The sequence below is a fragment of the Musca autumnalis genome, unplaced genomic scaffold (assembly GCF_047663935.1).
Source record: "Musca autumnalis isolate F117 unplaced genomic scaffold, ASM4766393v1 scaffold_2, whole genome shotgun sequence".
Lineage (NCBI taxonomy): Eukaryota > Metazoa > Arthropoda > Insecta > Diptera > Muscidae > Musca > Musca autumnalis.
The window spans coordinates 174,113,377-174,131,146 of NW_027411755.1; the positions used below are offsets into that span (position 1 = coordinate 174,113,377).

General features: G+C 36.8%; 1 protein-coding gene across 6 annotated transcripts in view; it reads left to right on the plus strand.

The window, feature by feature from the left end:
- The window catches only part of tutl (immunoglobulin superfamily member turtle), a 474,553-nt gene that overhangs the window by 307,203 nt on the left and 149,580 nt on the right, over positions 1-17,770 (plus strand). The window contains exon 7 of one of the 6 annotated variants that reach the window (XM_073969923.1): positions 10,405-10,668. The exons of the other annotated variants lie outside the window; for them this stretch is intronic. Coding sequence (XP_073826024.1) covers positions 10,405-10,668 — 264 coding nt within the window. The remainder of the gene's footprint in view (positions 1-10,404; positions 10,669-17,770) is intronic. 6 annotated transcript variants of the gene reach the window in all.

Here is a 17,770-nt window from a genome sequence, read left to right on the forward strand (position 1 = left end):
CAGACTTATGACCCCTCATTTTTAACACATATTCTTATCTCCCTTCTTGTGGACCTTGCATAGGATGCTCATGTTCGAATCATCGAGTATGCGTTCTTCCTGTCAGATGGAGCTAAATAGATGACGCATACACCATTTTATCAGCGTGTCGCCTCCAGCTTAGAACAGATAGGCTGGTAACCCATCAACTCCTGTTACCTTATTACTCTACAGCCGAATTATTGCTGACTTCAACTCACCTGGGCCGGGCGTACACACTCTATACCATCATCTGGGATTGGATCTTTGGTATCTTTGTCGTCTTTTGGTAGTATTGGATACAAACACTTTGGAAGAATGCTCTTTCCATATCCATTCATGCTGGCTCCTGCATATCTCGATTTTTCACCTTACCGCTTTTCAGTTAGTCTCACTTTTCTGCGAAAAGTACGATTCTCCCCCCTTCTTTTCTGGCAATATCTCTCTCGTGCGCTACGCGCTGCTACGGTACTCCTATATACCGCATTTTTCTCTTCGGTAGCAGCACGACACTCCTGGTCGTACCATGGGTTACTTGGTGGAGGACTCTGGTATCCAAGCATGGATTTTGCGGCTGTTGGCATGGAGAGGGCAATACTTTGTCACAGTGTTGTTATGTTACTTTATTTGCTACATTCAATTGGTTACGCACCTTTGCTGCAACAAGGCTTGGGGGTCCGAGTCCATGGTTGTTCCTAGGAACGATCGTACATACAATATGCTCGATGAATATCTTCCATCTATCACAACGTGATTAATTTGATTTCTTGTTTTCTGGTCTGGAAACAGCTTGATGCACTTATTAATGCTTAAATCTGATACTGATAACTATCACGTTCTTGTAGCTGCACAGTCTATGAGCCTGATTCCAATGTTAGATGTTTCACTGTTGATACTGAATTTCCCGAATTTTGGGCAAAAAATATTTCCGTTCCAATGTTGGCATCAAAAAATTGTCTAGAATGATTTAAATCTCAATGTCAGGACAACGTTCATACGTTTGTTCTAAGCGCTCTAAAAATATTTATTTGGTATTTTCGTCCTTATCTTCAGTGGCGGACCATGAGCGCAAATAAAGCTGATGTTAAAAAATTTACCTTTTATTCGAATTTTAGCCAGTCTTTAATTCACAGGGGTGAAGCTGTAAACCAGATGTTTTAAGGAAATTCATGATTTGTGCCATTACAGCTATAACAAAGCGCGCCACCTTCAGGTGTTGTTGTGAGGCCTTTGGCAGTCCATCGTATTTTCTGGATGGCAGTAATATCGACCTTGTGCTTTGCAATTCGCAATTCATGGTTCTTAGCATTTGCTGGGGTAGTCAACATTAGAGGGGCTTTTATACACGAAAGTCTTCTTGACATAGGCAGGCGAGCTCGAAGATGGACTACATCGGCCCACATTTTGGCAGAACGGTACCTCCCAATTTTCGGTATTTTGAGGGTTTTACCTAAAATGTTTAATCGAACTAGCTGTAATTTGACATTTGAGGTTCCCATTGGTCACAATTCTTCTCCACCCAAAATTGTCATCATAGGCCCTTATTTTGGTATAGCCCCAATATAACGGTACATCTCGATTTTAGGTAGTTTGAGGATTTCAGCTACATTTTTTGACCGAACTACCTGTTATTTGACATTTGAGGTTCACTACAGTCACGAAACTTCCACATCAAAAATTACCAACATAGGTCCATATTTTGGTATAGCCTCAATATAACTGTCAACCCGATTATAGGTGTTTTAAGTCATTTAGTTTAACAGAAATATCTGAAATAGGACTATTTAGGTTCCTAGTAGTCGCAAAATTTTAACACTAAAAATGTTAACATAGGTCCATATTATGGTATAGCCGTAATTTGACATTTGAGGCTCAATACAGTCACGAAACTTCCACACCAAAAATTGCCAACATAGGTTCATGTTTTCGTATAGGCCTCACATTAGGGTGCCGCCCGACTGAAGACATTTTTAGGTACATTTTCTCACCTAATTTATGCCTTTCGTGTATACGTGGTCATAAAATATATTGTCATAAAAGTGTGGACAACAAAGTCGGGTGCCACCGTGGTGCAATGGTATGCACACCCGCCTTGCACGCTGAAGGTCGGGGGTACGATTCCCCGGCCAGGCAACATCGAACATTTTTCAACGGTGGCAAAATACCCATCAGTGATGTTGGCGACATATCTTGAGTATTTTAGCCATGTAAAACTTCTCTACAAGTGGTGTCTTAAGACACGCTGTTCGGACTCGGCAATAAACAGTAGGTTCCATATCATTGAGCTTATATGAATCGGGCTGCACTCATTGATATGAGAGAAGTCTCCCTTGTCGCGTATGGGATGTTTGTGGAACAATTATATATATAAAGTTAGAGTTCCGGAGGGAAGTGTTACTATCCCAAGGCCCAACCCAAGTTTTTTAACGTTCTCATGGGTGAACACGCGGCACATGTTAGCTTACAACCTTTTACGGATGTTATAGTCAGCTCCCCGGTGACGACACGTTGAGGTCAGTGTCCGCTTGGGATGAAAGAGGCACCAATATAAGTCCTGCGCTTTGCCATGTTAGGGTCATTGCTTGGTATCTTTCATTCCCTAATTTTTCGAATATTTTACCCTTACACACTGTATTCAGAACAAATAAAAAAGTATCAGCCAGCTGTGCCGACTGAGATATACTCTCAGCCTCGGTCCTAAAGAAAAAACTCAAACACAATACTTCTGACATCTATAGGGGTTTTTTGAGCCTTTGTATCAATTTCTCAGGAAGTATGAATTTGCTCCTGAAAAAAATGCACCATCTTAATAAGGGCCGCATACAGAACATGTTATCAAAAATTTAAAAACGTGTCCTTAATCTGCACTCTATCCAAACTTTGTGTGGGAGGTACCGGAAAGAGTAGGACCAGAACCTGTAGTCAATAGCTGGACATAATTCAAGGCTGTAGGAAATACTACGATGTACAACGTTTAGACGATATTGGTTTCTCCTTTCGAGGGTTAGCTTACGTATTACCCAGTTTAGTTGGTACCGGCAAATTTTTTTCATAAGAACGTTTTGCAAAAAGAAAATTCAAAACTATCGGTAATTACGTGCTATTTTTCCCAATGTTGAGTGAAAGGTACCCGCCAAGGTTTCTTGGAACTTTTAGGCCATTATCTCAGAAAGTATTGACTTGCGCCCGAAAAAATTGTCGCAAGGACAACCTGCTGAAAAAAATTAAAAACGATCCGAGAGAAGATCTTAAACTTCACTTTATCCGAATTTTGTGTAGGCGGTTCCCGAAGGAGTGGACCGATATAGTCCATATTAAAACACGATCTATATATCGAAGGAATAATACGATGTGCACAGTTTGGTCCCTTCAAGAGTTATCGTTCACAACATTTTACAGAGAAAATTTGAACTTTTGTGTGGGAGGTACCAGTAGTGGAATTCTGTAACTAATTTTTTGACTTACCGACAAAAAGCGATAAAATTAAAATTCTTAAAATTTCGGTAATTAACGAAATTTGTCGGTAAGTTAACATACCAAATAAAGCTGTCGCTAAGTCCTACCGATAGCAACAGTGTTGTCAACTTTTATTGACACTTTGCATTCATAATTTTGCGTTTTAATTTTACCGACATTTGTCGGTAACTCAAAAAATGTGTTACAGAATTCCACTACATAAGGAGTGGACCGATATGGCCCATCTTCAAACTTAAACTAAGTTCGGACAAAATATTACGATAACCAAAATAGTACGATACCAAGCCAGACGGACGGACATGGCTAAATCGACTCCACATTGGCTGAAACGAATTTCGTCCAAAAATACTAAAGGCTGAAGGTGTAAAAAATCACAGAATTTGCTAGCAATTTCCTTATCTTGTAGTTCCTAAACTTTTGATAATACTCAAAGAACATCCTCAAAATCCTTGTTCATTGTCCATATATAATTTCTTTGAGTTTCTTCTAATCATATTAAAGTTACTTCCATTCCGTATAAAATAAATTTAAAAACAGATTAGAAAAATATCAACTGCCAATGTTTTAGCAAAGTTTCCATTTTTTGCCAAACTTATAATGGTTTGCTTATAGAAAATTGCAGCATTTTTGTTCTAGTTTTAGCATTTGTGTCTTTGTTTCTCGCTCATCCTTTTACAAATATTATATAAATTACTGTAACATATGCTGTTTGGAATAAATGTGACAGTTTTTTGTGTGCACAATTTTGTTTTTGTCTATCACACAAAGTATTTGAGAGACAGAGAAAATCAAATGGTATTATATCTTTATGTTGTGGTGCAAACAAAAACAAAAAAACGACAAACATAAAGAAAATACCAAATGATGATGCATAATGGCTCAACAATTTATGACAAAAACGTCATCTTTGAAAACTGAGCAGCAGCAACAGCAACTATGTATGTACATATGTATGTTAGTTGTTCTCTCCTCCTTTTACTTGCACCAACAAAAGAGTTAAACATTGTTTGTCATTGTTATGCGGAAATTTTTATCAAATTTCCCTCGTTGTTGCATTTCTGTTGTTGTTGCTGCTATTTAAGAGTGATTACCCCCTCTTTTAACTTTCCATTTAACTCAGCTGCAAAATTTATGTAATGAAACAAAAGGAAAACTTTCCATTTTCCGTTTTTTGTTTTGTCATTTGGATTTTGCCTTTTGTTTCCTTTTAGAATGCCAGTATTTTTGAACGAAAAACAATGTATCACAACACACAATGTGCAAGGGTGTGTGTGTGTGTGCATGTTGGTGGTACATACTTTCACTTCCAGTGAACGTAAGTGAGAGATCCTTGTTTGATAGTAGAAGAACAAAAATAAGTGGCTGAGCTACGAGTTGTCTCATTGTGTGAACAGGAAACATGTGTTTCTTTTTGTTGCTATTTTCTTCTTTTTGCAATCATAAAATTATTGTAGAACGTTAATTTAATGTGATAACATTGTCTAGGTGTACGAGCATGTATGCGGGTAGGGGGTTTTAATCTATTATCTTCTTCCAAGAAATGAAATGGAACTTTTTCTTAACAAATTTTCGAACTTTAGCCGTTATATAACTGAGTTGACTGAAATTGTTTTTTTTTTCATTTATTCATTTAATTAAAAAAAAATAATTTACAAATTCGTTGGGAATAAGGAAAGTGGTCGATTAATAACTTAATGGCCCCGGAAAAATAAACACAACCAGGAGACTATCAAGTTTTGGGATTTCTATCACTGAACCTAACAAGCGAATGCGAATCAATAGGTTGATTTTAACGTTACGTTTATAGAGATCTTCTATAGAATAGGATACGTCCATAGAAGTCTTCTATAGAATAAAAGACGTCGATAGAAGTCTTCTATAGAATAGAAGACGTAGATAGATATCTTCTATACAATACAAGACGTCGAAAGAGGTCTTCTCTATAGATTAGAGGACGACGTTAGAGGTCCTCTATAGGATAGAAGCCGTCGTTAGAGGTCCTCTATAGGATAGAGGACGTCGGTAGAGGTCCTCTATACAATAGAGGACGTCGTTAGAGGTCCTCTATACAATAGAGCACGTCGTTAGAGGTCCTCTATACAATAGAGGACGTCGTTAGAGGTCCTCTATACAATAGAGCACGTCGTTAGAGGTCCTCTATACAATAGAGGACATCGTTAGAGGTTCTCTATACAATAGAGGACGTCGTTAGAGGTCCTCTATATAATAGAGGACGTCGTTAGAGGTCTTCTATAGAATAGAAGACGTCGTTAGAGGTCCTCTATATAATAGAGCACGTCGTTAGAGGTCCTCTATAGAATAGAGCACGTCGTTAGAGGTCCTCTATAGAATAGAGGACGTCGTTAGAGGTCCTCTATAGAATAGGGGACGTCGTTAGAGGTTCTCTATAGAATAGAGGACGTCGCTAGAGGTCTTCTATAGAATAGAAGACGTCGATAGAGGTCTTCTTTAGAATAGAAGACGTCGATAGAGGTCTTCTATAGAATAGAAGACGTCGATAGAGGTCTTCTATAGAAGAGAAGACGTCGATAGAGGTCTTCTGTAGAATAGAAGACGTCGATAGAGGTCTTCTATAAAATAGAAGACGTCGATAGAGGTCTTCTATAGGATAGAGGACGTCGTTAGAGGTCCTCTATAGAATAGGCGACGTCAATAGAGGTCCTCTATAGAAAAGAGGACGTCGTTAGAGGTCCACTATAGAATAGGCGACGTCGTTAGAGGTCCTCTATAGAATAGAGGACGTCGTTAGAGGTCCTCTATAGAATAGAGGACGTCGTTAGAAGTCCTCTATAGAATAGGCGACGTCGTTAGAGGTCCTCTATACAATAGAGGCGACGTCGTTAGAGGTCCTCTATAGAATAGAGGACGTCGTTAGAGGTCCTCTATAGAATAGGCGACGTCAATAGAGGTCCTCTATAGAAAAGAGGACGTCGTTAGAGGTCCACTATAGAATAGGCGACGTCGTTAGAGGTCCTCTATAGAATAGAGGACGTCGTTAGAGGTCCTCTATAGAATAGAGGACGTCGTTAGAAGTCCTCTATAGAATAGGCGACGTCGTTAGAGGTCCTCTATACAATAGAGCACGTCGTTAGAGGTTCTCTATAGAATAGAGGACGTCGTTAGAGGTTCTCTATAGAATAGAGCACGTCGTTAGAGGTCCTCTATACAATAGAGGACGTCGTTAGAGGTCCTCTATATAATAGAGCACGTCGCTAGAGGTCCTCTATACAATAGAGGACATCGTTAGAGGTCCTCTATACAATAGAGCACGTCGTAAGAGGTCCTCTATACAATAAAGGACGTCGCTAGAGGTACTCTATACAATAGAGCACGTCGTTAGAGGTCCTCTATACAATAGAGGACGTCGTTAGAGGTCCTCTATATAATAGAGCACGTCGTAAGAGGTCCTCTATACAATAGAGGACGTCATTAGAGGTCCTCTATACAATAGAACACGTCGTTAGAGGTCCTATATACAATAGAGGACGTCATTAGAGGTCCTCTATACAATAGAACACGTCGTTAGAGGTCCTCTATATAATAGAGGACGTCGTTAGAGGTCTTCTATAGAATAGACGACGTCGTTAGAGGTCCTCTATAGAATAGAGGACAACGTTAGGGGTCCTCTATAGATTATAGGACGTCGTTTGAGGTCCTTTATAGAATAGAGGACGTCGTTTGGGGTCCTCTATAGAATAGAGACGTCGTTAGAGGTCCTCTATAGAATAGAGGACGTCGTTAGAGGTCCTGTATAGAATACAGGACGTTGTTAGAGGTGCTCTATAGAATAGAGCACGTCGTTAGATATCCTCTATAGAATAGAGGACGTCGTTTGAGGTCCTCTATAGAATAGAGGACGTCGTTAGAGGTCCTCTATAGAATAGAGGACGTCGTTAGAGGTCCTCTATACAATAGAGCACGTCGTTAGAGGTTCTCTATAGAATATAGGACGTCGTTAGAGGTCCTCTATATAATAGAGGACGTCGTTAGAGGTCCTCTATAGAATAGAGGACGTCGTTAGAGGTCCTCTATATAATAGAGGACGTCATTAGAGGTCCTCTATAGAATATAGGACGTCGTTAGAGGTCCTCTATAGAGTAGAGGACGTCGTTAGAGGTCCTCTATAGAATAGAGGACGTCGTTAGAGGTCCTCTATAGAATAGTGGACGTCGTTTGAGGTCCTCTATAGAATGGAGAACGTCGTTTGAGGTCCTATATAGTATAGAGGATGTCGTTAGAGGTCCTCTATAGAATAGTGGACGTCGTTTGAGGTCCTCTATAGAATGGAGAACGTCGTTTGAGGTCCTATATAGTATAGAGGATGTCGTTAGAGGTCCTCTATAGAATAGAGGATGTCGTTAGAGGTCCTCTATAGAATAGAGGATGTCGTTAGAGGTCCTCTATAGAATAGAGGATGTCGTTAGAGGTCCTCTATAGAATAGAGGATGTCGTTAGAGGTCCTCTATAGAATAGAGGACATCGTTAGTGGTCGTCTATAGATTAGGGGACATCGTTAGGGGTCGTCTATAGATTAGAGGACATCGTTAGGGGTCGTCTTTAGATTAGAGGACGTCGTTTGAGGTCATCTATAGAATAAAGGACGTCGTTTGAGGTCCTCTATAGAATAGAGGACATCGTTAGGGGTCCTCTATAGAATAGAGGACATCGTTAGAGGTCCTCTATAGAATGGAGGACATCGTTAGGGATCCTCTATAGATTAAAGACGTCTTTAAAGGTCCTCAATAAAATAGAGGGTGTCTTTGGAGGTTCTCTATAGAATAGAAAACATCTTTAGAGGTCCTCTGAAGAAGAGGAGGATACCTATCCCGATTTCTTCAACTACGACGGACTGAAGTTTCTCAGTCCTGTTGCCCTGGAGTCGAATTAACTCTGTCAATCTGAATGTCAGTCTGGCTGGGGAGCACGGTGACTTTCAGATACTGCATTGGTTCAAACTTTGCATACGGTAATATTTCTGCTAATCTTTGATAATTTCGAAAATGGATATCACTATACTCTTTTGAGTACTGCTCTTTCTAAAGGTCAAACTAAATCGCTGAAATGCAGTTAATACCTTTTTATACCCTTAGCCTTTAGACTTTAGGAGGTAGATATCAACACTATTATATTTTAATAGTGTTCCTTATCAAAATCGATTAAGACCCCAGCACCCTTTGGAAGAAATTAGTTTCAAACATGTTGAAATCCCCGTCCGTCTGGTAGGAGCGAACTATATCTCACGAACAGAGTAACCGATTGGGTCAGCCTTTTTTACATCCTAATATTTTCATGTTCATGTTAGAATATCGTCTTTAGTGCACTTCTTCCGGTACCTCCCCCACAAAAGGGCGAAAATGTTCTCTATAATTGTGCCTACGATATCTCTTGAAAGGGGCAACCGGTTTAGTTTACGCTTTGCACGTCGTAATATTTCTTCCAGAGAGAAATCATGTCATAAGATGAACTATATTGGTCTCGTAATATTTATATATTTAAGGTTATAGCAGTCCACTTATTCAGGTAACTGCAACCCTGCTTCTACTTCTTTATCTTAAACTTTGAGTGTGCTACAAGCCTTCAATCGTCATATATCAGACACTGGTTTACTTCTAAGTCATTGTTCAGAACTTTTTAATCTCAATAACATATTTTTTGTTGAGATATGAAAGTTTCTCCCCTTTCTATTGCCTGATATGCCGAAATCTTCATTCTTGATGATTGGCTTGAATAACTACTTCTTCCAAGGCCTCTATCCAGTCTGTAGTTGACGAACAGTATTTTGAATAATTTATGGAATATGCTTTTAGTAGCTGCAAAATGAAAATTGTTCTATTAAAAAAGTCTTGTTAACAAACAAATTAAAAAATATTTGAATAATTAAAATAACTTTGTGGATCCAATGAAATTCGTATTCATCACTTCTTTTTCAATATTTAAAATAAAATATCCTTTAACTCCTTTAAACTTCATTGAAATTAATTTATATACAATTCTCATTTCAATATCAGACAATGCAATTAAAGCGAATTTATTTTGCCATTTCATTTATTGCCACAAAATAAAATTTCGTAACGAAATTCTAATTCAATTTTCTCTTATATTTTTGTTCTTCTATTTCTTTTAATATTTTTAACAATAAAAAACCAAAAACGACAAACACAAAATTAAATTCCCCCTTTTTGCCAATCAACTAACAACCAATAACGCTTTACTACAATTTGAACGAAACGAAACAATTTTCAATTATATAACAATGGTGAAATAAAAACCAATAAACTAAAATTGTAATTCTTGGGAAAAACAACCAACAAACTACCACAAAAAAAACTTCAACTGTTAAAAAACAACTACACCTTGACATGTTCAACTTTCCAAACACAAAAAACCCCAACTTACCTGGCAACAATGTTTAAATCCTTTGAAAAAAAAACAACAAACCCAAAAAATGATTTTGAAAAAATCACCTTTACATCCTTGGGAAAAAACGCGATGGGGTTTTTCATGGTTATTTGTGCAAATATTGGTGCATTGCTTGGGCACAATCAAACCACTTGATGCCAACCAACAACAATAACATCATGCTGCGGGTGGGGAAAAAACGAAACAACGACTGTGATGGGGGTTAACAACGGTGGTCTAAAACCCCAACTAAACCATTCCAACCAATCGTCAAACGACTCCCCCCATGAAAAATACCTTTTACATTTCGTCGTTCTAACAATGTAATGAAATGTTCGTTACAATTTTGTAACAAATTTTGTGTTTCGGGGTTATTGTGAATATCCTCCCACGAACAAAAAAACGAACCAAAATCAACAAACTACAACAACGAATACAAACATAAAAAATATATAAACGTTGAACGTTTATAAAACTATAAACTGGCAGCCGGATAACGGAAATGCTAAAAACATAAAAACCACCAACATCCAACTGCAGCAACAGCAACAACAATTACCCAAAAATGGTGGCTCAAATGTTAGGTCCACCATCAGCGCCACCACCACCACCACTATCTCTACAATTTTGAGCATTTCTCCCCCGATAACTGCTCCAAACAGCAAAAACAATAACATCAGGCCAAAAACCAAAACCAACACGGCCCGGAAAGTTCCAAAAGCCAATGATAAGAAAAGTAGAATTTTTATAAAAGTAAGTTTTTCTTTTTTCGGTTTTTTTACTTATTTTCTTGTTCTACTTTTGTTTTTGCTCTGGTCCCCTAAGGGGAAAATGTTTTGCGTAGGTTAACGTTTAAAGTTTTATATTTCGTTAACGCTCGCACGTTCCTGTTCCACCTAACCAGCAACAAATCATTGAGCTAAATATTTTCGAAAAAACACACATACATTTTCGTATACACTCTTTCAGTCATTATACAGTATAGCGAGGCCACAGCATTCGCCATTTTTTCGTGGGCAGGGGGAGGCAATTCATTTGAAGTACATTTTCCAGGAGCATTATTCAAAATTTAAATTTCCCAAATAAATTTACTTGGCATTATTTTAAATGGTCGGGAACATGGCACATTTCGCAAGGGGAGGCTATTCATTTGAAGGACATTTTCCAGGCGCATTGTTTCAAAATTTAAATTTGCCAAATAAATTTATTTAAATTCCAATTGGTATTAAATAAAAAAGTCGGGAACATGGCACATTTCGCTTTAAACATTTTCAAATTAACCCTTGAAGCACTGGAAGAAATGTCAAAAAAAAAACAAAAACGAAATCTTTATATTGGATGGAAATCGTGACCCTTTAAAGCTGTATTGCTTTCATTTTAATAAATGGATCCATATCACGGATTTCAATTAATTTGATGAAACTCGTTCATCTTTAGCCTTCACAAAGTCTTCTTAGTGATTTGGGGGTTAGGCAACATGAAATGATAATTAAAAAAATCAACTCCCATTCAGAACATATTTTCACCAAAAAAATTTATCAGCTCCATGAAAATGCTATTTTTATTATTGTTGTTATTGTTGCTTTTTTTGTTGTATTAATAAAAATTGAAAGCTGTTGTGTCTTAATCTAGAAAATGACAGCATTGTTTGTTCTTCATCCATTTTTTCACTATCGTAAAGGCATTTGACAATGCATGACCGTTTCTTAATGTGTCAGTCAGTCTGCTTTTCATGTCACAACTACAATGCATGCACCTTTTTTATAAACATTAAATGTTAATAAAATTTATTTATTCAAAAACCCAATAAAAAATCTGTATTGTGTACCATAGCCCTTTAACTTTTCCGCAGAAGGAAACAAGAATCCACATATTTTAAAGACAAAAAGAGGGTTCAAAAGAGCATCAAACGGGTGATATGAACTTCTCATATGAGGTCAACACAATAATATCAGTCTTAGATATTTCGAAAACTAAAAAAATCGACATCTTGTAACTTTAAGTCAAACAATAATATAATTTATGTTAATGATATAAGAAATTCACATACTAAAGGTTAACAAAAATTGCCGTTGTTCCGTAAAAAAATAAATGAGCAAAGGAGTCAGGACGGGACCGACTATCCCTGTGGTTAGCTCTTCATTGGTAAAATTTCATTTAGGGAGATACTAAAATATTCACCCACCCTGGCTCTTATACCAAATGACTTGGAGCTAACTGAACCAAAATCATTGATTACCAAGTAGATTGTAAACTAGTTCAGCATTAGATAAAAAGGGACACACGTGGGCTTGATGAGAGTAACAACAGAACTACCACCATTCAGTTTTCGCTCAGAATTCAATGAAGAAGATTGTGCTGTCGCTGGCGTCAATGATTATTAATTTTACAATGCATTAACGCTCACTATGTTTGTGGATAGAAAGAAAACAATATGCATATCTATATTTGTTTTTGTCTCAACTATGGTTTAGTTTCATTGTCAAGCTCTCCCCTTGGAATATATCCAACAGAAGCCGAGATATCCGCATTTGAAATAAAACTCCACAAATTGGTAATTGGGATATCTGAACGACTTTATCTTTATCTCAAGTATATGCCCACTTACGGTAACGTAATTGAGATCAATTTAATGCTCAGAATGTCTTGATTGTCATACGCAGCCAAGATCACCCATACACGTTAACGTGACTGCAACAACAACATATTTTCTTTTTATTCTCATCTGTCGCAGTTGATAACTGATCCAACCAAAGCCACGATAGTCGTGGTAAAATGGTACGACAACCTAATTTGCATCATCGTAAAGTTGAACTTTTCTTCCTTTATTTACAGACTTTGCTTTCCGCATAACCCTACCAGAAGCCGAGATATTTCCATAAGGACACCATGTTCAATTTTCTCCACATTAGCTTTTTACCCATTCCGACCCTTGAATATTATCTGACCATCATCATAATTAATAGCATTCTTTCTCTCTAAGCCCTCATCAGCCCCAAAAATTTATTAACGAACCGATCAAAACTGCAACCTGTAGCGTGATAACAAAAAACTGAAAAAAATGGGGTGCATTACTGACTATTGCGATATCTCCGTATTATTTTAAAGGTGAGATTTTCTACTTTCATTGTCTGGCTTTGATTGGAAGGTCACCAACCAAAGCTGTGATATTCGTCATTACAATTGAAACTCAAAAAATAAAAAATTCGGTTGGATTAGCGACTATTGCGATATCTTCGTTGTTTGACTATCTACACCAAACTACTTCACATTGTTCCATAGGTGAAGTTTTCTACTTTCATTTCATTATCAGGATTTGGTTTTGGAATAATCTTAACAGAAGCTGAGATTTTCGAATAAGAATAAAACTTTGACTTTTTCTCCTTAGAAGTTTTTTGCATATTCCGACTCCCGAATATGATCCTACCATCACCAAAATAAATAGCCTTCTTCCCCTCCAGGACCCCCATCAACCACAAAAATTTCTTGACGATCAGATCAAATTTGCGACCTATAGTGAGATTAAAAATAATTGAGATATCTCCGTTGTTTGATTACCTACGCCAACCTATTTTGCAACATTGTAAAGGGGGGGTATTTTACTTTCGATGCCAGGCTTTGCTTTTGGAATGTTACTAACCAAAGCTGCGATATTCGTCCGTACAATTTAAATACCAAAAATGAGGTTATGTTTTCTACTTTCATTGGCAGGTGTTGCTTTTGAAATATATCTTATAGAAGCGGATATATTCGCTTTGGAATAAAACATTGACTTTTTCTACAAATTAGTTTTCTGCCCATTCCGAACCCTGGCTATTATCCAACCAACCAACCAACCAACTCCGGGACCCCCATCAATCCACAAAATTTCGTGACGATCCGATCAAAATTGCGGCCAGACCGACTCAGCACATAGTGGTGTATTGCACAAAAAAGTAAGGCCTCGATATGTAAATAAATAAATATAGATCTACACCGTGCGTGTGTGTTTGTGCCTTCTAGAAAAACACCGTGTTTGAGCGTGGAAGTGCATATAGATATTGGTCAGTATTTGTGCATGTTCCTTCCTAAATTTTTAGGTACGTATCTTTCTCTAATTCTGACACCGTAGCGTGATAGAAAACCAAAAACGACACGAGTCTAGGTGCCTTCCCCCTAAAGACTTGAAGTCTTAATGTCAGTAGGGATCATGTTGTCAGACACTAATCTTCTAAGCTGCTAAGTATAAAGAACAAAAGTTGTGAACACATAAAATCCATCAAACTGTATCTTCCAGGACAATTTTTACGATGTCATATTTCTTTTATAGTTTTTTCTCGTGTTTCGGCATATATCAACTCGGAGAAGGTACTGCAAGAAGGGTTTTCTCAAAAGTTTTTAACACGTCGAGAATAATCATTTATATGGACCAAAATGAATTGATCAGTTTTTACCGAACTACCTTTAATTTAAAATTTGATATTCCCAGAGGTCACAAAACTTCTCCACGGCACTGCCCAGTTCCCAGTATTTTGGTTTTTAGCTCCAAAGTTCGAAGTGGTCAAACAACTTCTGGATATAGGTCAACGTTTTGGAATAGACCCAATTTCAGGTATTTTGACTTTCACTCAGACCAATTATAGGGACATTGGTCAAAAACGTATCTACCAAATATTGTGGATATAGATCACGATACGGCCCCATTTACAGTATTTTGACTTCTTTAGCTACATTTTCTGACCACCTTACCTATAATTTGGCATATAAAGATCGAAGTGGACAAAAAGCTTCTCCACCAAATATTGTGGACATAGGTCCACGTTTTGGAATCGTCCTCATTTAACGGTACCGCCCGATTTCAGGTATTTTGAAGTTTTTACCTACATTTTAAGGCCGAATCAGCTATAATTTGGAATTTAGGGTTCCTAGTGGTAGAATAATTGCAAAAAGTATTCATTTTTACTTTAAAAAAATATATATGGCGAATAACAAAATTCCTTTACAATTCCATTTGAAAAAAATTAAAATTTTTTTTACGAGCACATCTACGATTTTTGGTACAGAGGTAAAGGAAAAAAATCCGGTTTCAAATCTGCTCGCGTTCACGAAATTGGCCAATGCGCGCAAAAGTTATAGCGGTTTTTATTCTCATATAAAGAAAAAATATTTAAAAATATCTTTTTTGTTGTTATGAGAAAATGTATGCATAAATCGTTAACAGCAGTCCATATATATTCGTAGATGTTTAAATAGTTATTAAATTTATTATTATTTTCGCGGAAAGTAAACAAATAATAAAAAAATTTTGAAGTAAATCCAAATTATCCTGTCCCAGAATCCGTACAAACCCTCAAAAATGAATTAAAGAATATATGCGGAATCTAGACAATGCGTAGAAAAATATGATACCAAATTTATAGAGATTGGGTACATAAATTGCATATTATAGCAACAACAAAAGAGAAAAACTTATTGTTGGAAAATATTGTTGCAAATATTTTTTTGGTTTGATTCTAAAAATTAGAAAAAAATATTTGGGAGTTCTCCAACTATTTTGCTAAAATCCCATAGAATAATGAATGTATACAGTTAAAACTTCATCAAAACATATGGTTTACCATCGCGAGAGTTTAACTGATTACTGTGATAACTTATAAGGGTAGGAAATTAAGAGTAATATTGAAATTATAATCATTCAATTAATATTATAATTAAAAAGCCTTTTATTCGCGAATTAGTTAAAGTCGGTTGATGCGCATCCGTTTTTGGATACAGCGAATCAATCTCTGTCAAAATTTTTGCATATTTCGATGTTTCACTCAGGGGCCATTGTGTGCCACCAGTTGCATCATACACTGCAAAAAACCTTAAAGTTGGTGAAAGTCGCGCAATGTGCATACGATTTTGATGCGCATCCGGTTTCGTCAGCGCCATTCAAAAATACGTCCAAATATACCAATTTTAATTAGATTCTTCAAGAACCGCGGATGTGCCTCCACATTCTATTTTTGGTGAAAAACCCATATTACACGCGAATCTCAGTAATTTATGACACGCGTTTTCGCAAATATTATAATCGCGTATAAAGGATTCCATTTACGTAAAAAAATTTCAAGAAAATCGCGGTTTAGTACGCGAATTTTTCGAAATAATTTTTTGCTGCTTTTCCTATTTTCAGGGTATCTATATCCGCGGTTTTAGTGGATGGATTCGCTCGCGGAAGGTCTCATTAGATCCGTCGCGTAAAAAAACTAAATTCACGCGGGGTACAAAGGAAATTGAATGGCACTTGTAAATTTTAAACGCCAAAAATAGGTTTTTTAAAAAAAATCACACTTCAAATATTGGCCTTTAGACTCCAATTACTAGGATGCTGTAAGGAGCACACTCATGAGATATGCATTAAACGACGTAGAATCAAGAGTTTTATAATCCTAATGTGAGTTTTGAATATTATCTTGTTGCGCGTCCGAATTATTAAAACAATTCAAAAAACCCCGAAATTCCGGCTTCAAAATGTTAGCATCAATTTTAGGTGGATGCAGTGGATATATCGAAAAATGATACACTAGTATCATATTGCCCATGAAGTATTCTTTGAGTCTTTCTGTGGGCATATGTCTATAAAATGTAAGGTTAAGCCTAAAATCGGAAGGGAGCATAAAAAAACTTGTTGGTTTCAACCCATTTTTACCTATTTTTCTACATTGATGCCAACACAGCTTCCACGTAAATTAATTTTAATGGTCGACCTTATGGGATTCCTCCTAAAACACTTCAGTTTAAAGAATGTATATCATACTATATAGCATATGTTAACAGTTCGCGAATTCTGAAAGGGTGAAACTCGGATTCATCGATTGTAAAAAATTTTTGTTTTTCGCCATATATTTTAAATTAAATTTTCTAAAATGTGAAAAAATATACCACCACCACTGTATATGCATATCACCACCGAAAATACAAGGATAAGAGACTGTGACTTCTCCCATTTCGATGAATGCACCTCGATTCACATTTGCTCAATAATTTTCTTCACCGGCTCCGAACAGAGTGGCTCAAGTCACCAATTGTAGAGAAGTTTTACGTAACTTAAATACCCAGGAAATATTAAATATTACGCTGAAAGGTAGTTTTCGCCACCATTGAGAAGCTGTTGTGGTCTGGCCTGGGAATCCAATGCGGACATTTATGTATGTTGAACGAAACGTTTCTTGCGCTTCCGAAGTGGAAAAAATCATTTTCTGTTCATGTAAACACCTTCGAAACGAAAACCTACACCACCGACAATCCATACGAAATAGCACGTAACGTACACTTTTCCATGTAAATTTCGGCTTATGTATTTCGAAAGGACTGTCTTTTGTAGAAAGAGAATGACAAAATCACTCACTTGCTTTATAGATGTCGAGTAGACCGTAAACTCGCGAATAACGTCGAAAATCTTAATTCAAATTCACACATCACATTATTTAAATAAAATAAACTTTTTTATAAACATTTCTAAGGCTTCTTCATTCACTTATTTGAAGAAAACAATGAAGTAATCCCAGATAGCATCTGGAAGATTGGTTTTTCAAAATTCACATTGCGGAGTCTTTTTAGAGTCCTTTTGGTGATTAAAAACTGATTAAGTTGCTCGTATGATCAGAAAGGGACTCGAAAGTGACTCCCTGTAATGATTAAAAAAAATTCAATTTAAAATACAACAACAAATTCGTAGCAATCACAAATAAATTATTGAGGCGTTTCAAATGTGACTACTTTTTCGTTATTTATTGCCACATTTTGATCTTCATGAAGACTGAAAAATGCTTAATCAAAAAAGGGTCATGCAGGTGTTTGAAAAGTGATTATATTTATGTATCTTCTGATC